Raw genomic sequence first — 21,948 nt, forward strand, 5'->3', positions numbered from 1 at the left:
CATGCTCCTCAGCTGAGTGTGTGAGTGCCACCAGTTGATGTGTGATCCCTGGGGAGCACCATAGCATATGTGCAACTTCTGGTCATAGCAACAACAGCAAAGGGAAAATTGGGAATCTGGGAGTGAGGATGGGGTTCAAGAATCAGTAGTTTTTTCATTCAATTTTTGGGCCATACCCAGTGATGTTTGCTTGAGGCTACTCATAGCTTAGAGGTCACTCCTAGGAGTGCTTGGAAGACTATGTAGTGCTAGAGATCAAAACACAGTCACTCATTTGAAAGGCAAGTGCTTTAACACTTAATCTCTCAAGCCCTTAAATATCTATTTTCAGGAGTGGCCTCAGGCACCTTCTGGTGAGATAGCCCCTCACCCACAAGAGAAATGAAAAATATTTCCCAGGTGCTTTTCATTTTGCAGCCAGAGTTAAAAACCACTTCTCTGTAAAACACTGACCTGCATGTATTTATAATTGTCTCCAGCTAGTCCCAAAGTAACACCCCGACCATTCTAACCAACTCGCTTTAAAGGCATCCCCATTTGCTCTGCAGCTGCACTGTTTGCTCATCTGCTACTGTTCTTGTAAAGAAATAGAGGAATTGGAGTGTTCTTAGACATCAGCCCTCTTACAGACTCACAGACCAGTTCGCTGTGGTTAAAAGTTCATGGGCCATGTCTGATTCTTATCTGTGACCAAAACACCCTCATCATACACAGTGCTCAGCATGGGGGAAGAAACACCTGGGGTGTTCAAGGTTTGCTCCTGGCTCTATGCCCAGGGATCACTTCTGGTGGGCTTGGGGGTCCCTATGAGGGGCTGGGGATAGAACCCGTGTTGACCCCATGCAAACTAAGTGCCCTGTCTGCTGCACTATTGCTCTGACCCCACACATGTTTTTTTCAAAGAAGACTTTCTAGATATTTTTTTTGCTGTTTGTTGTATGGGCCAAACCAAGAAGTCTCGGATATTACTTCTGGCTCTGTGCTCCAGGATCAGTCCTGGCAGTGCTCAGGGGATCATATGGAATGAATGTCAGAGATGGAACCTGGGTCTGCCGCATGCAGGGCAAGCATCCTACCTGCTGTACTATCTCTCCAGCTCTGACTTTTAAGATTTTTACCAAGCAGTTGAATCACTTGCTTGTGCTATTTAGAGTACTTTCTGGAAAGAAAACTACCATCTGTCTGAGCAACAAGAGAGCCCATGGAAGATGGAGAGTCAGCCAGGGCATCATAGTTTCACTGTGACTTCAGATTCTTCATGCATCCAGTGAATCGATGGGACCATCTGATTACACTGTTACTGTCAGTCAATGATTCACTTTCCTAGGGCACCCAATTATGCTGGAGATGCCCAATCCCTATCAACTGAATTAAACTCTTCAGATGCCTAAGAGGCTTTGTTGCCTATCACCATGTCTTTTTCCACACCATTGAGCTAGGCAAACAATTGCTCAGGAAAAGAGACATGTTTCAAGCAAGTAGACTCTTTGGACAGTTTGAAACTTGCACTATGCTGGTGGCCAAGTGGCTGTTTGCATTGTGGGGTGTGATAAGAAAAAAGAGAGGGTAAAATTCGCACACATCAGAACCAATTAGGAAATAATTGGGCTTACAAGTCTAATCTAATCATGCTTTTGTTTATTCACCTCATATAAAAGTTTCTTAAGAATGCATTTGAGCACAATATAATAGTCATACTATAACATATCTTATGATAAACTTTTGAAAACAATAGAATTTCCACCTGAAATAATGCAGTGTTCATAGACAGACAACCCATTGGTCATGCACGTAGGTGCCATTTCTTTAATGACTGAGTCACAATGCAGAACTGAAAGCATGAAACAATATTTTACAAACTGAGCCTGGAGTCAGTAAGAGGCCTAAGAAGTGTTATCAGAAGCTTCACATTTGCATGATTTATGACATCCATTCACATTGTATTATAAAATTCACATTGCTTTATTGTTTTCTTTCATAATTAATTGGAACATGGCAGCCCTGCTGAAGGCCAGGCAGGAGGCTTTGCTCTTCAAAGTCAGTAGTCTGGGAACACTCAGAGAAAACTGGCTGTGAACAAATGTAGTGTTGCTTTTGAAACCCCAAGTAGGGAGAACCCAGTTAGAACCCAACTTACACGTACACAGATTTGGATAGAACAAGGGTAAAAACCCCATCCCGTTGCCCCCTAACCCTATCAAACTCTACAAAAGTAAAAGCTCAGTATAAACCACTTAGTATCTAATATGAGAATCCTGTTTCCAAAACCAGTTTGCAAAGGTTCATAAAGGGAGCAGTATTAGTGACTCAGATTGGGGAAAAGGGAAGAGGGAAGAAAAGACCCCCAATATCCACACAGGTGGGCGAGTCTCATGTCTTTCTTAAGTAACTTTCAGGTTATAGACCACACAATACAAAAAAAAAATAACAAGAACAAAATATTACAAGAGAAGTCGCAACTCTTAGGCAGAGTTTTCTACACAAATGTAACACCACCATTGGCAGGCAATGTTAGATATATAAATTAATAACTTACAAAACATTACATTATATACACTGGGTAATAAATACATGGTTATAAACAGAAACTGAGGTGTTAGCGTGGAAGGCAGTGCAAGAGAAAAACGGCAGCATTAAGTTGAAAATAGCATGATCGAGCATGAAAAGAGTTCAGGTTCCAGTACAGCGGACCTACGACACCCCATTATTGAAGGAGTTTAGGACAATGTCTCATAAAGCAGGATTTTACACATTATTACTTGAACATGACTCTCCCTGCTAATGTTCACTTGAATTCTGTTTATAGCCAGAAAGTGAATGTCTAAGGGAGAACACTGTATAAAGCAGGCAAACAGTTCACACTGAACTTGGATGGGACAACAGAGAAAGGACTATATGGTTACAACTATCTCCTTCCTGCCTGCAGATGGAACCATAGCAAAGTGAACGGTATTGCCCGATAAAGAACAAAGACCATTTTCTTTCTGTTTTTATCCCCCCCCAGAAAGAGTCAAAAAAGTTTTGTCAATGCTGAACACTATGTAGAAGTGGATACTAAACTCTAGGTATTCAACAGGCATTTTAAAGACGTGAAAATGTTTTACAAAAAAGGCACACAGGTTGGCAGACGAGGGGACAAGGTGAGCAGATTTAAAAATGAAGTTATTAGTTCAGTCACTAGCAGAGACAGAGTCTCAAAACTTAGTGCCAAAAAAAAAAAATCCCTCAGTGTCCTGTCTTCTTTTTTTAAAAAATCTTTGAGTCGCGTTCCATCGCTGGCTTCTAGTACCAAAGGAAGCCTCAGCTCACCACTGAAGTGGCCAGTGGGCCATTCAACAGTGGAACTTCCTGAGCTGCTCTTTGCTTCTGGTCTTGCATTCTGGCTCCAAACTCAAGTCACTGGAAAGGCCACTGGGCCCTTGTCCTGTGCAGGCCTCAGCCCCCAGGGCAGTTGGCCCACCCATTCAGCTGGCATGCTTATCAAGGCTGGAATGTTCATCTCCACCCAGAGAAGGGGATTAGGTGTCAGTTGGGGACTTGTCCTCAGTTGTGCCATCTCCATCCGTCTCTCCGAGTGAATCCTGGTGTTCTGGCTCGATCACACACAGCGTCTTTGTGCTGCTTAAATAGCTGTGGCCCTCACCCTCTTTCTCTGGTCCTTCGGAATCCTCTTCTTCGAGCGTCAGTTCGAATTGGAACTTCTCCATCAGACCCTGGCAGTCTCTGTTCTGCTCGTCCAGTGGTGGGGAGGGGCTCTGGGGTATCATGCTCTGATACCAGTTCCTGTTATCTTCTAATGTATCCAAAATGTCCTGGGCATCAGGCTGTACCAGATCTGCCCAGGTCTCCCACAGTGGATGGACAATGTAGTCAATAAAACCAACCTGGAAAGAAACAAGATAATATTTCTGTGAAGACCCTTGGAAACACAACACACAATCCCAGTTTCCATGAAAGAAAGACCAACAACCCAAGAAATGAATAATAATAACAATAAAGGATTCTACTCTTTGAATACTTCCTATATGCTCCTTCCTGCTCTGATTGCAGAGAAGTCTAGGAACTTCTTATAGGAAGTTTGTAAACTACACGTTACTTCTCTTAATCACACAATGTAAGTCTGGGGAGCTGCCTTTATGAAGGAGGAAACAAAGATTTGTTGAGATGAAAGTCAGAAACACAGTTAAATGGGGGAACCAGGGCCCAGAGCCAGATCATTCCAAAGTCTGCCTTCGTCTTGCAACAACTGACAACTTTTCCTTTCATGTGTGCCAGTTAGAAGTCTAGATGGAACCATCGCTGGCTGGGAATGGCTCCATCGCTCCTAGGATTCTGTGAGTCACTCTTCTGAAGAAGGAAACCCCAGATCTAACGTTCTGACTCAACATTCTTTCCCTGATAACTTGAGACAATGCCACTGTTCCAAAACGAAGAGGAGTCAGCTCCTGAATCCTCTAAAATTTCCCAAGTTCTGTGGGATGCTTTTGATTTATAGAAGAGAGTTTGTGGTTAAACACTTGAACATATATCACGTCCCTAAACCAACAAAGAACCCCTCTGTGGACACGTCTACAATTGTTTTAGATACACAGGGCACACAGCCATTTCCATCAGGAGAAAGAAGGGAAAATAAAAACAATTAAGCAGTTCCCTTTACTAGTGTTCCTGTGAAAAAAATATGAGGCTCATGGCTCTGTTATGGTTTACACAGTGGCTACGCATCCTGCATGAGCTGGTTCAATGGCCTCACGCTGACCTCGCCATTGTCGGACAAACAGGAAACATTGGGGGTGGGGGCAGGTTGAGACAAAGAATAGGCACTGGTTGAACGAGAAAATGGAATTCCCCTGTCTTGGTCTGGGTTTAGAGTGAGGGGGAGATGAATAAGGGTAACTTCTGTGCACCCACCAGGACATTATAGAGTTACATTTCCACAACACTGAAACTGTATTAACATTTTGGTTTGGAGGCAGCCATTTAATATCAAGGTTATACCATGCCCCAAAACTTTAGCCATATGTACCTCTACCTATTAATCAAATCTATTATCTATCCATCCACTGGTATCAATTCACCATCATCTCTCTATTGTTTATCAATCCCTCTGTTTAACTATCTACCTACCTATCTTTTCTCTGCAGTGTTTCCCTAATGTTAACAAACAGACTTCACACAAAGTCAAGGCCTCCCTGATCTGCATAAGAACTTGATTGTAGATGATTCAGATCCCTTTTCTTTGTTCCACCCACTCCTTCGCACCCCCTTTTACTTCTACATGTGTATTTATTAGACAGTAATGAGTATCTTCAAGGTGTTTTCCCCTTTTACTTCTACATGTGTATTTATTAGACAGTAATGAGTATCTTCAAGGTGTTTTCCCCTTTTACTTCTACATGTGTATTTATTAGACAGTAATGAGTATCTTCAAGGTGTTTTCCAGGGCCCTGAAAGAATGAGCTCAAGGCAATGGAGAAATTGAATTAGCCAAGAGTGCAGTAGTTTCCTTTCTTAGAGGGCTTCGCTTTTGTTGAATGCCCTGTATCTTTTTATTTATTTATTTTTTCATTAGAGCAGCCTCTAGTTGCTTCCTTGCTGAGCCCCAGGGTGAGAAATATCTTCAAATTCTAAGATCACCTAACCAGGGGCTTTTTGACCAGACTTCTCAGACAATGGCCACCCAAACTCATCTGCAGGAAACCACAAAGGGAGCTTCTTGACAACAGGCAGAGACCGGTGTGAAGAGTTTTAGAGGCCGGTTTCAGAAAGCCTGTGAACTGGACCGAAAAATCCTGCTGTCTGTCTCGGGAAAACTGCTTAGAGGTTCAAATAGGATGTTGGATGAAAAATGTGTGGAAAAAACACACAGAATGCCATACACTTATAAAACACCACCTTTGTTTATCAAAGGACATTGTTCCTAAGCATGCACATCTGTATGTATGCATGTATGAATCTATTATTTTCACTGGTCCTAACCAGCTAATGTTAACATACATTTAACATTATGTTAACATTTATTGTTTTTGTATTTGTCTTATTGGCCCAATCCTCAGGGGTTGGGCCACTCAGTGGGGCTCAGGGCTTACTCCTGGCTCTATGCTCAATGGTCACTTCTGGCATTGCTCAGGAAATTATAAGTGGCACTTGGGATCAAACTTGGGCTCTGGTGTGTGAAAGGTAAATGCCTTACCCACTTTCTCCAGCCCCTAACGTACATTTTTATAACACACTAGATATTTAGAGCACATTCAGATATTTGAAACTAGTTTAATCTGGTATTTTAATAAGCAACCAAAGAGGGCCGGAAAGACAGTATAGGAGGCGAGGTACTTTACTTGCACACAGCCCACCCCGGTTCAACCCCTGGTACCTCATAGGTCCCCCAATTCCTAGCAGAAGTGATCTTGAGTAAGCACTGGGTACAACCAGGTTGACCCATATTCACCCTTTCCCCAAATGAAGAAATGAAAGAATACTTGATGGATATGAAACAGTTCTATAAACTCGAGGACACTGAGTAGCGGAGAAGATCATTGACACAAGCAAACACTGCTCAGTTCTTTTGTCAGAAGGATCTGACAGACCCACTCTCAGTCATGACCACCTGGCTCAGACCTTTTGTTTTCTTGAAACAAACACATCTCAACAGACCCTGGAAAATTTCACAACATTCTCAAAGGTGTAGACATGACCTCGGAAGAGGAGAGAGGGCAGCACTTTGTCCTTAAGGTTGAAGCAGTGTGTGAGAATGAGATTGGTGGCTAGCTACTGAATTATAAGAGGCAGCAAAAGTCGGGTGCAGTGTGCACAGGATGATGTGAGCATTTGGATAAAGTTAGAGCAAAGAGAAACCAGAATGGATGCAGGGGAAGAGAGATGCCAGCAGCTGGTTTAATCAGCTGGATTTGCTCGGGTCATGACTACTATCTAAAATGTTTGCACATACATAGTCCAAACTTTGATGGGTTTCTGATGTCTGTTTTATCTCTACCCTGTGAAATTGAGTGTATTGGAGAAGCAAATGAGTCATGAGTATAATGGAACTAAATGGGTAGTTGCTTCCGTATTATTTTATACTCTGTACTTTTCAAAAAGAACTAGATGGAATCTTTTAGTTCTACAGAAACTTTAAGAATCTTCTATTAGATACCTGGGATTTTTCCACAGAAGCTGTGTGCTTATCACACATTGGGCTGATCTCCATTCCTCTCTCCCTCTCTTTATCACCCTGCTGGAAAAATTCCTCCATGATGCGATCTGTCCATTGTCTGTATAATTCCAAGGACTTGGTGGGGTTGCTCAGGTCTGCACAGTGTACCATGTTGCGAAGAACCTGAAATCATCAAGTTTTGGAAAGCTTGTAAAATTAGGTATAAATACCACCAGAAGAACATCTCATCCCTCTTGTACTAGTACACTTGGTACCAAACCTAAGAACATTTTAGTTGCATTATAATTATGGGTGCACCAATAAAGCAGTGTTACAATGGGGCTGGCAAGAATTAATTATTTACCATTAGAAAGTCCCAAAAAGGAAAATGTGTGTCTTCTTAGATTGACAGGCATTGAACTTAAAAACTGGAAAGGACATTAGAGGTCAGATGTTGCCATCATTTCCTTTCCTTAGTTTGGAAAAAATGCAAAAAATTACTCAAACTCGATGTCTTCATAGTTTCCACTTGTGGAAAGAGGAGACCAGCTGATGGCAATTTGTATAACCAAAACAGACCTAACAAACTTCAAGTCAATGGGATTAATATCCAAACATGAGCTTTGGGACCAGTCGTCACGTATGCCTTATTACAAAGAGATTTTGCCATGTATTTTTAGAACTCGGTTATTCAAAATAACGTTGTGTTTTGATTCATAAATCAGAGCACACATTTAAATGTCCCATTTTCTTAATTTGTTCTTAAAATAAGCCCCAAACTGTAGCAGGAGTCTGGGGCACACGACTACATTGATTTCAGCTTATTTTCTTTTTTTTTTAAATTTTTTTATTAAATTTTTTTAATAGTGAGACATCATGAGGTACAGTTGCAGACTTACACATTTTTGTGCTTGGGTTTCAATTACACAATGATCAAACACCCTTCCCTCCACCAGTGCGCATTTCCCACCACCATGGATCCCAGTATCCCTCCTGTCCCCCATCCCCCAATCCCTCCCTGCCTCTGTGGCAGGGCATTCCCTTTTGTTCTCTCTCTCCTTTTGGGTGTTGTGGTTTGCAAAAGAGACATTGAGTGGTATTCATGTTTGGTCTATAGTCTACTTTCAGCATGCTTCTCCCATCCTGGGAGAATCATCCCAACACCTTTATTTGGTGTTCTCCTCTTTATCTGAGCTCCCTTTTCCCCTAGCATGTGTGGTTGGCCTCCAGGTCATGGAGTAAAATTCCTGGTACTAATCTCAGCCATTCTTGGGTGTTAGTTTCCTATTTTGTTACTTTATGTTCCCCAGATGAGTGCAATCTTTCTATGTCTATCCCTTTCTTTCTGAGCCATTTCGCTTAATATGATACTTTCCATGTAGTACCACTTGTATGTAAATTTCATGACTTCGTCTTTTCTAACAGCTACATAGTACTCTATTGTGTAAATGTACCAAAGTTTCTTTAACCAGTCATCTGTTCTCGGGCACTCAGGTTTTTTCCAGATTCTGGCTATTGTAAAGAGTGCTGCAATAAACAGACAGTTGCAGATGTCACTTCGGCTATACTTTTTTGCCTCTCTGGGATATATTCCCAGGAGTGGTATTGCTGGGTCAAATGGGAGCTCAATTTCTAATTTTTTTGAGAAGATTTCAGCTTATTTTCACTTTGCAATTGCTATTGGATTTGGCTTTGCATGAAGTCCACAAGTACCTGTATGCGATCAGTATAGTTGTCCAGGAGAAGAACACCGGAACTTGTAACTTTTTTTGTTTCTACCATGGTCTTCAAGTCTGCCAGCAGGCTCATGTGTTTGGACATATCCGTTGCCAACACCTTGGGTAAAAAGAAAATGAGAATGTCACTGAACTCTGTTTATCAAACAGATTGGCATTTCTCTTCCTGCAAAGACATAATGGAGCTAGGAAGGCAGAGAAGCTAAAATCTTACCATGTCAATAACCATTTTCCTGAGTGTCTGACGTTGTTTCTTGGTGAGATTCTGAAAGATGTCACAGTGTTCTTCTTGCAGCAATTTGAAACCAACGGCAAGGTGATGGTTTTCCAACACAGATTCATCATTGTACATCAGTGCGAGTTCAGAGTCTAACAAAGCAGAAAAAAAGAATGACTTAATTGAAGGTACATAGTTCCAACGTTGGCACTTTGTCAAGATGAAATCAGATCTAGTGCTTTCAATATCACTTCAAGATTCAAGACTCACACGCCACTTCCCTCTAGAGAAACATTCTCCCGCTCCAAAGGGATGGAGTCAGTTTCCAAGCACAAACATGCTTCTAGAATATGACAGTGCATAAGCATTCTCTTTGATGGAAATGCAGAGTATTATAAAATCCATTTTTCCTTCTATGCTTCATATGGAGACACTGACACTAAGGCAGCTAATTGCTACTTGTGCCTCACTTTGTTAATTTCCTTTATGTCATCACACATTTTAGAAAAAGAACAAACCAAAAAAGTCACTACACTTTATCAAGAATGCTTTGATTTTTTTTTCAATCTCTAGTCATATCTTTTTGTGCCCTCCAACTCTGAAAATTGTGACGTAAGCTTTGGATATTTAAAGAAGATAATAGTGGGCTACCTTTATGTTCTCTAAATAATTTAGCTTGGGGGAGCTTTTTATAAATACTGCAAGAAAAAATATTAATTTTATTCTTTTTATTTATTTTTGCTTTTTTTTACCGGGGGGTCACACCTGGCGATGCACAGGGGTTACTCCTGGCTCTGCACTCAGGAATTACTCCTGGTGATGCTCAGGAGACCATATGGGATGCTGGGAATCGAACCCAGGTCAGTTGTGTGCAAGGCAAACATCCTCCCCACTGGGCTATTGCTCCAGCCCCGAAAAAATAATAATTGTAAAGAATAATCTTGATGTCAAGTTTTCTGCCATTTGTTCCTATACACAAGAATTGAAGAAGTTAGATCTGAAACTACAACTTCCAGTCTCCCATTCACACAGAAGAATCGCAGACATCTTTAATGAAACAGGACCAGGGTCTGCCACTGAGTACCAGGTCATTGAATTGTGACACCACATTTTCTCTCAATCAAGAAAACAGTCACATGATTGCAGCATGCTACTAATTATAGGTGTTGTCAGTCTCATGCTGTTGCTTTAACCAAGTGTTTTGCCTTAGGATCTCAGGGGAAGGTGGTGGGATTTCTGAAGTCATTTTAGAACTTACGCTCTGTTCATCTTGTGATCACAGACACAGATCTGCAGCTGGCTTTATATGTTGTAGGGATGTGGGTGGCTGGGGCAGAAAGATCATTTACTGGCCTATATCTGGACTGACTCATGACATCATATTATGTCAACTGATGATGCCAGCAGGCAAGTAATAGCCCAAATTTTATATTCTTTCAGTAGAACGTGACAAAAAAATCAAGGTACACCACATCTAGATCCATCAGCTCTTAGCTGTTTGTTTGTTTTATTTAGGTCATACCTGGCGTGCACAGGGGTTACTCCTGGCTCATGCTCTCAAGAATTACTCCTGGTAGTGCTCAGAGAACCATATGGGATGCTGGGAATCGAACCCGGGTTAGCAGCATGCAAGGCAAATGCCCTGCCTGCTTCGCTATCGCTCTAGCCCCCCATCAGCTCTTTTACTGACAAAAAGCAGCAAGGACTCCTTCACTGCCAGTAGTTAAAAAATTTCTATACTTGCTCTTAATCCTCACTACAAGGGGATCACCAACATTCTCAGAAAAAAAAATACATTAAATCAACAACTGCATGGATCATCATTAGTGTGGATACCAAACATTCTGAGCATGACAATAGCAGTGAGCACAGTTTGGGTTCTTAAAGCTTACTGAGGTCCAGTGACAGACAAATTCATCAATAAATGTATGTAACGGATGAGAGTGTATGGAACTTTCAATGACCCTTCCCTCCCTGAATTGTAGAAACATTCCAGAGCTGCTTTTTTGGGGGGAGTCTTATTTCTGTTTGGATGTTCCCATGTCACATCCATCATCTGAATCTCTTCCTTAGTAGAGAGGAACACTAGTGGTTCACTTGTTCTGTGGGAGTCACTGCATAATACAGAAACCCTTGATTACATTATCCCCACGCCTTTCCTTGTCCTTACCAGATGATTCCACACTGGTTACTCTTTTCTAACATATCTTATTTTCCAAATGCCACACATGTTTTTTTATGGCTCCTCTCTGACCCTTTCCAAGTTCTCCACGCAGCTTGGAAATTTGGTTGCTACAATGGACAAAGTGTCCAGGAAAGATCTGATCAGTCCGAGAGGAACAGAAAAATGACTTCATTATTACTCTTTTATTATCTATCATGAAAACATGAGGAGGGAAAAAGTGAAGCACGAGTCATACAATTATCTTGAATGATGTTTCAAGTGGCGGACTCACTTGTGTTGATGAGGAACTGATTAGAGACTCCGGGGTGATCTACGTCATGGATAGCAGCTGCAAAAATGGCGGCCAGGATTTCCAAATCTGTGAAGACAGCCTGCAGAGCAAAATGAGGGTTTTTTAACTCCATTTGCCTTTAACTGCATGTGCGTTCTACTAGTATTTTCAAGTACCCTATTTCATTCTTTGTTGAGAGAAGGATTATGAGTTGATTTACATAAAGCCTCAAAATATGAGTTTAGCTAAGTGTAGGTCCTGTCCATCATCAGAGGGTCTCAGATGAAGGGAATGATGGTCTGGTTCACACCAACTTTGCAGGCGGAGGCTTGGGAGGATGGTAGCATAATGCTTATGGTGAGTGATCAGAAGGTGCCTGGTGTTTGTTTATTGGCTAAGTGGTGTCACCGGATGGTACTTATATAACACAAGCACATACAAGTCACAGAAGCAAGTCCAACTGGCTTTTCCCTGAGATATAACTACCTTCCTGTGTTTTCAGGCTGGGTAACTTAGAGAACAAAAGAACAAATTCCGGATTCATAAGATGGACGGTAATTTTTTTTCCCCTAAAGCTAAATGTGTGGTGAGAAGCTCTTGTCCATTCATTCATTCATCCATTGACTTAATACCCATCCACTCAGCATTGACCTATGGCTAAGACTTGAGACCATTTCTCCATGAAACTCAGCCCCTTCATACTGTGAAGAGGCCTCCTCTGCTCCCACTGTACACACTGATTTAAATCTAATATTGATTTAGGTGTGTACTATTTTCTGGCTGACATGTTTTTCTCTGCTTGCAACATCTTTCCTCATCCTTGGTGATTACTTAAATCTTCTGAGCCTCAAATGCAAGCTCAGTTTCCACCACTCCAAGGAAGGCCAATATGGCTACTCAGGAGCATATTCACTTTCTTCCCTTCTCTAAAGATCTGTTGCACTTGTGGACAATTTCTGGTCCCACCATAGAGATCCTGTGCACATCAGAAGTTGGCTGTTAAACAGTGCCAGCCCACCCCGTGATGCTACTATGTGGAACATAATAATTTTTCTCTGTGAGTGTTAAATAGTCTTAAACTCATTTCACTTTTTCAAGTCTTTTCAAGTTTCTTTAGTTTTGTGGGGTGGGGGGGTGAGGGGAGAGAGAGGGACTGGGCAGCATCCAGCAGTGTTTTGGTGCCTACCTCCTCGCCACCCCCATCAGTCCTGTGCTCAGGGACTTGCTCTTGGAGGTGACTAGGGTACCATATGGCACTGGAGATCGAACCAGGCTTCTTTTGGAGATCAAAGCAATAGAGTTATGATCAGTTTCATCTTTTTTTACCTCCCAAACTACAATGGTGAGGTGGAGAGAACTTGTTCAATTCCTCCCTGGGGAGAGCCTGCATAGTTTACAAGTGCTCAGAGCCCACTGTAACCTCTCAAGGAAGAGCATCACCGGCTGGAGTCTCTGCTCCTTCTATTGGTCTCTACATAGACATTCCTCTGGGAACAAAGGAGCACTGTCATCATGCAGTGAGATGTCTTGCATGATGGAACTCTGTCCTTATGTCTTTAATATTGTTTATTCCTCACTTCTAGACTATGCAGTTCCCTTTTCTTCACTTCTTAGAATGAGTCTTATGAATTCATAGAAGAGTAGTTCTGAGGATGCTTTTTTCCTTACAGAAACTATATAGAACACTGAGTATTATCCATTTTGACTATTTCTCACAGTGCAGTGGATGGTATGGGCAATGTGGCTTGTTACACCCATAGTGAGGCTATATAGTATACCAGGTGCCATAATAGACACTTATTGGGTTCTAGAACTATGATATAAGAAGAAAGTTATTTTGTTAATTGCTTGATACACACGTTTCAATTGTATGAGCTAGAAAGACAAGACTACTCATAACTGATATTCTAAAGCAAAGTAGAAATGTGACTCACTTTTACTAACCACCCTGTCAATAGAATTAATTCAAGTATGTAAATCATCCAACAGTATTATTTCTATATAGCTAACAAACATCGAATGTCACACTTTCAAGGGGATGAGCAGGTGTGCACACGGGTCAGAACTACTCACATCTAATGCTGGCGTAGAAAGAAGAACATGGGTAGACTGGGCTACATCAGCAGCGTGAAGGCTGTTATGATATGCCACATCAGAATGGTAATGATCTTCTAAAGTCATCATGTAGGTTACGAATGTGTCAGATGAGATTTTGAATGTCTTTAGAAGGTCTCTTTCCTATGCATTAAAATGGATTAGAAAACAAATAAGCAGATGTTCCCAAATAAATAAAAATCAAATTAAAAAAAGTATACTAGGATGAAAAAGTAAACCATTGGCTTCTTGTTGGATAACCAATGCTGTTGACTGTTAACTCACCTGGAAGATAGCATACATGATGCAGGTTAAGGGCCTGTTGTGGGAGTATCCAGCCACATTGAAGATGTTCAGGCCCCATTTATTTAGGTCTTCCAGCTCCTGTAAGCAAAATGAGAGACATTTAAGACATGAATAAGGACAGGGGCTGGAGTGATAGCACAGCGGATAGGGCGTTTGCCTTGCACACAGCCGACCCAGGTTCAATTCCCAGCATCCCATATGGTCCCCCGAGCACTGTCAGGAGTAATTCCTGATTACAGAGCCAGGAGTAAACCCTGAGCATTGCTGGGTGTGACCCCCCAAAAAAAGAACAGACTTCTTATCCCACCTTGTTTTTTTTTTAAATTTTATATTATATTTTTATAATAGCAGTAGGGCGTTTGCCTTGTGCGCAGCCAGCCCGGCTGAGCCTGGTTCAATTCCTCCGCCCCTCTTGGAGAGCCCAGCAAGCTACCAAGAGTATCTCGCCCGCACAGCAAACACAGTAACAACAAGTCTCAAGATGGAAACATTACTGGGCCTGCTCAAGAAAATCGATGAACAACAGGAGGACAGTGACAGTGACAATAGCAGGTTAAGTCAAGTGTCTCTTTTACGGAGTTATAATAATATGAAAACCTACAAAGGTTGGCCGAGGAGGTCAAATGCCCTTCTCATGCAAGTTACAAGGTCTAGATGTTTTCTAAAAAGGGAAAGTGTGTGCCTAAAAATGGAGTCCCTGACCTATATTTACTATTCATCATCCTAAACCCAAGTTGCATTCAGAGATAGATGCGAATGATTAGCAATCACGCTGCCCCATTTCCCTGTCTCTCCCTCTTGTTGCTCCCTGACTCATTAGTAACAATCTGAAAAACAATCTCAGAAAAACTCCTCTGCCTCTTGATTAGTATCAGTAAGATACTAACCCAGGTCCGGGAGACTCTGCCATGACAATGTGCATAACCCAACTCTAATTTTGTTTGTTTGTTTTGGGTTTGGGGACATAAGGAAGTTCTCAGGAGCTACTCTCTGCCTGTGGCTTGGGAGTTGCTCCCTGTGGTGTTCTGGAAACCGTGTGGTGTTAGATTTGAATTGAGTCAAGTAAGTGCCTTTACAAAGAGATTACAAAGCAAGTAAACTCTCAGCCCTAAACTCAGGTTAAATGTAAAACATCCTAAGGAATGTCAGTCACAAATTCTACACTAAAGCTTCTGGTTCATAGACAGGTCTGGAATAAACATCATTTAGTTCCATGTTATAGGATTATTTGAAAATAATCTGATTAAAGCTACAATTTATTTTTCATTATTTCCCAAATGAAGGATAATCATTCTCCCCCCTGAGGGCTGGCACAAAGTGGAATTACTCTTCTGCTAAAGACGTCTTTCGAAAATCTCCCTGAACATTCCTCTATAAGGGCAGGTCACCTTCTGCTAAGTCCAACCTTCTAGAGGAAGTACAATTCTTTCTAGGCCTTCTTTCCCTACTTGGGTTTGGGGTCAAGTCAGTGCTACCAATTTCTCCTTTCTTCTCCAGCTCTGCCAATGATGGGCTTTCCCATCATTTCTTGGCACATAGTCCTCTAAGATAATTCAGTTCTGTATCCTGCCTTTTCCTTGGGTTCTCCCACTGTACTTAGAGCAGGATTCTCCATTCAAATGTGAATGAACCCTAAACTAAAAGATTATCTGTGATATAAAGGAAGGGTCTTTCAACAGTTGCCTACTCATAGACAAAAAGGCCATACCCAGCCTTACTGAAAAATTTAAGAAGAAATTAGTAGCAGTTGCTACTGTATTCTAGTAAGTAGTTTGGACCATTCACCTGCTCTGAAGAGATGTGCTGCATGCACATTCCCTGCTTTTTACCCCCAACTCACACACACCTTGGCCAAATGATCTTCATTTTCTGTGTTGACTCCGAAGCGTGAGATGCTTGTATTGTTTAAGCTTGAGCTATGCATCAGTTTTTTCACTCCACTTATTTGTGTCATAAGTTGTTGTTTTTTCTTTTTCTCCCGGTCTTTCTGGGTGGGAGATGGAATCTCTACATCATTCTGCTTGTCTGTAACAGAGGGAGATATTTTTAAGTTCATATGTGCAGGATCCAAAGCACCATGCCTTATCTCCTTGCCCTCCAGGGTGTTCCTGGAAGGTAGATAGGGGTGGAAGGTTATGTTATCTTTTGTGATCCATTTTATTGCTCAGTAAACTGAGGGATTGAGGAGATGGTAAGCTTGTCCAGGAAGTGGCAGAGTCCAAGATCAAATCCTAAATTGTGTGTTTGCAGAATAATTTAAAAAACCCACATTCACAAAATCCCAAGGAAGGGCATCAATACTTATATGTAGATTTTTTCCCCTTAAACTGAGTAACTTTTATATCTATAATGATTTATGCAGCAAAATCCAGATTAACAAAAAACAGATTTATATTTTAATCAGTTTAATTTGGTTTTACTTTTAACTTAAAAATGCATATAACTTCACGGGACTGGAGTGATAGTACAGCAGGTAGGGCATTTGCCTTGCACGCGGCCAACCCGGGTTCGATTCCCAGAATCCCATATGGCCCCCCAAGCACTGCCAGGAGTAATTCCTGATTGCATGAGCCAGAAGTAACCCCTGTGCATCGCTGGGTGTGACCTTTAAAAAAAAAGCAAAAATAATGCATATAACTTCAGCTGGGATTCAGCTTAGATGAGAAGTGTGTATATTAGAGAAATAATGGCTTACAATCTTCAAATAATTGCTTTCAAGTCTTGACTTATAAATGTTTGAGCCTTAGAGGAAGGCTAAATTTCAGTTTTACTTCATACCTTATTCTATTAGTTTCACTAATGAATAATAAAGGTAATTATTATTTTAACAGGCATTACATTAAAATATCTGAGCTTATGAAATATTAAGAATCATCTTATTTAAAAATTCTTTTAAAAATTCTGCTAAAAAAAGTATTAGCCGATCTAGGAGAAGTGAGAAAAATGTATAAACCTGTTTGCAGATGCCCTTTCTTTTAGCTGATGCTAGTAAAGCTACCAGCACTCAAATAGCCAATCTCCCTTCTCAGGAGGATGTCTCCTGAATACCTCAGAAAAATGCATTAACTCTTTCAGGCAACAGACATGCTTGAGATCGTTTTTATTAAAAGGGTCCACTGAGCTAAATGGCGCTCCGTGGGCTGAAGAGTTAATGCAGCTTTCAGAAATTCCTCCATTTATCTCTGCTAATTCCAATGAGAATCAATGGAGAGGCGGCTTCTCCCTTTGACAATGTCAGGTTTCTGCATTTCACAGCATGACATCTCGGCATCATCTTGGCTACTTGCCTCCCACTTGACCAGATAAGAAGAGTCACATGTTCTCCCCAAGAGCCCTCTGCCTGCTTCCCAGGGTCTGTGGCCAACTCAGGAGCAAAGGCATCACAGGGAGACAGAAGCAGCTTGATGTTTCTCCACCCCCGCCATCCCTCTCCCCTCCCCCCCCCCACTCCCGCATCCTCTGCACACCTGGCTGTAAGGTAAGAGTCCGGGCTCTTCATTCCAAGAACCCCAGTCTCATGTTCAGTGCCCACAAACCCTTGAAACTCAGGAGGGATTGAGGGGTTTCCAGTCTGAGTTTACAGCACAAACACCCAGGAAACTTTTGAAAAATATGTATTTATGAGCCCCACCCAGGCTTTTAAAAAAAAGACTTCTCAAGTAACTGAGCATCAGAATGAGGGTAGGGAACCAAAAACATCCCACACTCTCCCTTTCCAAATGAAGTCAGCAACTTGCCCAAGCTCAAAGGGCAATTTATTCAACAGATATTTATTTTGCAATTACTTTGCTCCAGACAGGGTGATTTCATAGCATGGAAGCCAGGCTTTAAGGTTTCTATTTAAACAAAAAAATCTGCTTCCTGTCTCACTATCTCTGATGGACAAGGTAAGAATTATATTATTTTTTGCAATCACTTTTCTCCTTGTCACTTCACTCCTAATCATGACTACTTTGTGCTGAAAGGAAAGACCACGATACTCTTTGGCTTTCCCAAGAGCCGTTCTTCATGTCTGGTTAAAGATTCTCCCTCCACTGCAGATATAAAACCTCCAGTGGGACTAGCAACCCTTTTTCTTTGTTTAATTAAAGATTCCCTGTAAAGGCGTGTAATTGAGCCGAACCACTATAGGGTCTGGAACATTACAATAAAGAAGAAAGCCATTATTCACTGAAAGCCAATTTGGCATTAATGGGTGTCTCCCTCTGCAGGCATCAGAACAGCCCACTAGGTTTCCTATTCTGAATTTCCTCTCTTAAGTGCTTAGCCAGCGCAATGCAGAAAAAAAACTGGAAACTCGAAGAATCACAATAAACCCTGGGAAAATTTTCATCTACCCTCTAATTGAAATTACCATCTACAAAACGGCCAAAATGCAGAGGAAAAACAGAAAACCAGTATAAAAAAAATCGAGACAAAGAAACAGAAACATCTTTTCAATGTGCACAAAAATAAATCCCAAAGTTCTCTTCCTTGGGTCTTGAGGCACATATTGTATCCTCTACCTTAGACGATGGTAAATGGGTCCAAAAGGAATTTTTTGGCTTAAAAAATCATAGCTATTTATCTTTTTATCTTGGTATCTCTTGTGATATATATATATATATATATATATATATATATATATATAAAGAAGAAGGGATACAAGATAATAATAAGCTTCTGGACGATCCAAGCACAGTCTTGCTTTAGCTGTGCTCTCACTCTCTGTATATCAGGCATGCCTAAAGCCCATTACTATACAGCCCATCCAGTAATGCCTGTCCTGATGAAAAGAGATCCTTTTCTCTCTCACTGGTCCATCTGGGTACCATTCCATGAGAGAGAAAACCCACCAGTTTCACAGATTACTGAAGTCAGGGACTCCTCTTGCCTGAATGATGCATTTTCATATCCAATGACTCTAATTGAGCTATTGTTCTTTAGGCTTAACTTAATCACAATGTTCCTCTCATTTTTTGCTGAGATGGTAACTGTCCTCTACAAGAATCTTTTATTTGGAATTGCTAATAAACATTTTCTTTTTAGGTTCAACAATTCTGATTCCTGAAAATAAAAAAAGCCCTTTCTATCAAAGAAAACACCTATTCCTAAAGTGACATTAAATGTAATTTTTCTTTTCTATGTTGTGAGTTTCTCACGGCAATCTTTCCTAGTTTACAGAGCGTGGAGGAGAATAGGGCTAAGATTCAGACCATACAATCCATCTGGCTCTGGAACTAAGTTGTGACCTTGGTTAAGTTACTTCACTGTTCTGGGCCACCATCTTCTTTCCTGTGAAATGAAGGGATTGATCTGAGGCCTTGAAGGTCTTTGGCAGATCTCCAATGTGTGAAAACAAGCAAACAAACAAACAAAAAAAAAAACTTTTAGTGAACTCTAAGAACACTCAGCAACCTCACAAGACAGGACTTAGAATTCCATGTCTTCAGGATGCAGTTTAGAAATAACCTCCGCTTGTCTGTTCACTTGTTTTTGAAGACTGTTAGAACACGAGTTTGCGGTGAATTCTGGGCATCCTGGTTGGTCTCAGGCAAATCATGAAACTTTTCATTAGCTGTGTGTAAGAACTGGAAGGGGTAGCTTCTATTCCAGAGCCTACATTCTACAGATGAGGCAACTGATGGATTTATTGTTTACATGATGGCTTTTTTCTATTCTTATATTTGTCTAAGGATACATAAAATGTTAAATTGGTTGGTCTCTAAATTAGGTGTATTTCTTATAAACATACACACCCTCACCTTTTGAATGCACAGTGTGTAAGAATTGAATTTCTCAGAAGCTTGGTCAACAACACATTCCTGATCCTGACAATTTGGGGAATTAGGAGAAGCCAGATGATTGGTTTTCTTTAAGAAATGAGTTTAAATAGCAAATGGAATACTCAAGACGTTGCTAACATTTGCTTGTTCTTGTCATCTCATGTTGAGAGTGAGAGCTTGTCTTTATGATCTTATCAGCTCTCCTGCTTGATAGTTTTGATGATTAAAAAAAAGTAATTAGTATCGTAAACTGTTCTTGTCTTTGGCAAGGAGACTGTGAGAGAGACGACAAAGAAAAAAGACTGCTTAGCTACAGTCTGGGATGTGATGGGCTAGGACTTCTTAGTTTTACCTTAGAACTAAAAATTTCTCTTATGATGAGTGACACATTGTGGCATTTTAAAATGCAATGTTTCCAAAAATTAAAATGAGTTTTCACCTTTATTAATTATCTTTTCCTCTGAGGCCTTTGTTAACTCCTAACGAGCCTTCATCTTTCCCTAGTCTAAGAGCGTGTCGCATTGAAGTGATACATACTATTTGAAGTGAACAGATACCTGTCTTTGAAGGAGTAAAGAGGGAATAGTGGTGAAGAAAAGGAATAAAGTAAAAAAAAATATTAATTTTTGTATGTTGCGGGAGGGGCACACCTGTCTTTAATGCTTTTGGTTCAGTTAGATTCTACCTGCCACTTGGAACTAGTTTGTATGAAAAAAAAAATCTCTTTGTTCTCTGACAAAGGTTGTCCCCCTCGCTGTTGGAGAAAGTCAGGTGCTACAGACACCCACAGGCTGCAAACAGCAGCAAAGCACTTGTTCAGTGTGCTTTTGCCCATTGGCTGTGAGAAAACCCTGATCTTTGTTTGCAGTAGGTCAGGATCGATCTGCTCATATCAGGAACTGCTTTGATAACAGAGAAATAAGATTGATCTTTTCCCCTAAAACCAGAAGAGCTATTTGTGCTTCTGTGGGCTATCAAACGCTCATTGATTTAATGATATGTAGCTAAGCCAAAAGAAGGGAGGTGTAAGGTGCTTCTGTAAGAACAGGTCATTTTTCCCTGGAAAGTGGAGTTCCCTAAACAAGCATCATTCAGCTGGCATTGAACGGCAGCCAAATCACAGTCTAAATGCTGCCTATTTACTTTGAAGTAGATCTGTAGACTCTGCAGACTTTATTAAAGAAAGATATAGTCCAAATGGGTTCATTATGTAACAGAATGGCTTTCCACTGGAGACAGGAAGCCCGAGGAATCAAACAGGATGCATGGCAAGTGTTGAGAAGCAGGAGTTAAACCTCTTTAGTCACCATATCCTGTGCCAAATATTAGCAGTGGTGACCATGGAGCACATCAAAGGAAGCACCAGATTGGTAAGATAATGATGCTCCTTGTAGAAGGCCAAATCCGTCTGAGAATATGATATTTTCCACCCCACCTCCCCTATTTATCTTTTCGAAATAATTTAACAAAGCAATTTTCAAATTGTTTTTCAAACTTATTCTTATGGCTCAAAAGACCCTACAATTACTCTCAAACCATACTGCTCACAAATCACCTAAGAAAGAATCTTTGGCTCAAACCCCAGTTACTAGAAGCATTTAAAGAGAACCAGGTGACAGGATCAGACGCTATTGAATTTAGTCTTGGGTAACTGAATATCTACCCTTCCAGAGGTCTTAATAAAGATGGAAGCAGGTAAGTAGCTAAGAACTATTTCAAGTCCTTAGAAATAAAATTAACCCACAATAAACTCTTGGAGAATGAGTATTTTCATCACCACCCTCTTTTTTTCTGTTCCAACATATGGCTTATTTTTCCTTTCTTGGATGACCTTAGTTTTGATTAATTTCTTCTTGATGTGACTTAACCCCATTCTAAGCCCACATAGGGTCATCATCCTGCTAGAAAATTAATCCTTCAAAAAATTTCAGCTATGGAGCAGATTCCCCATTTAATCTCTTACCTAAGAAAGTGTTGGATATATATTCAGACACTTGGTTGCCTGATCGGCTCATTTCTGAGAGGTGGGTCAGCTCCCGATTCAGCATTCTTTTAAACTGTTTAAAAAGAGAAAAAAATGCATTAGCCACCCGAAGGAACTGTGAATGATCACTTTAGATGCTTCCGACTTTACTAAGAACCAAGAGACTTAAGAACCAAGAGTCTGAACCAAGCACACTTCACTCAATGATATATTTTTCTACAGAATACAACTCCCCTTTAT

The 21,948-nt window shown here is 40.9% G+C and overlaps 1 protein-coding gene across 4 annotated transcripts in view; it reads right to left on the bottom strand.

Annotated features, from left to right (window-relative positions):
- Positions 1–1,616: 1,616 nt before the first annotated feature.
- The window catches only part of PDE4B (phosphodiesterase 4B), a 687,840-nt gene continuing 667,508 nt past the window's right edge, over positions 1,617–21,948 (bottom strand). For all 4 annotated transcript variants that reach the window (XM_056122176.1, XM_056122177.1, XM_056122178.1 and 1 more), the window contains 9 exons: positions 21,688–21,781; positions 15,806–15,984; positions 13,939–14,037; positions 13,633–13,797; positions 11,560–11,659; positions 9,101–9,255; positions 8,864–8,986; positions 7,151–7,333; positions 1,617–3,884 (listed from right to left, as the gene is read on the bottom strand). In XM_056122176.1, coding sequence (XP_055978151.1) covers positions 3,519–3,884; positions 7,151–7,333; positions 8,864–8,986; positions 9,101–9,255; positions 11,560–11,659; positions 13,633–13,797; positions 13,939–14,037; positions 15,806–15,984; positions 21,688–21,781 — 1,464 coding nt within the window. In that variant the 3' untranslated portion in view covers positions 1,617–3,518. The remainder of the gene's footprint in view (positions 3,885–7,150; positions 7,334–8,863; positions 8,987–9,100; positions 9,256–11,559; positions 11,660–13,632; positions 13,798–13,938; positions 14,038–15,805; positions 15,985–21,687; positions 21,782–21,948) is intronic.

The sequence above is a fragment of the Sorex fumeus genome, unplaced genomic scaffold (genome assembly GCF_029834395.1).
Source record: "Sorex fumeus unplaced genomic scaffold, SorFum_2.1 ptg000045l, whole genome shotgun sequence".
In the NCBI taxonomy this organism is placed as follows: Eukaryota; Metazoa; Chordata; class Mammalia; order Eulipotyphla; family Soricidae; genus Sorex; species Sorex fumeus.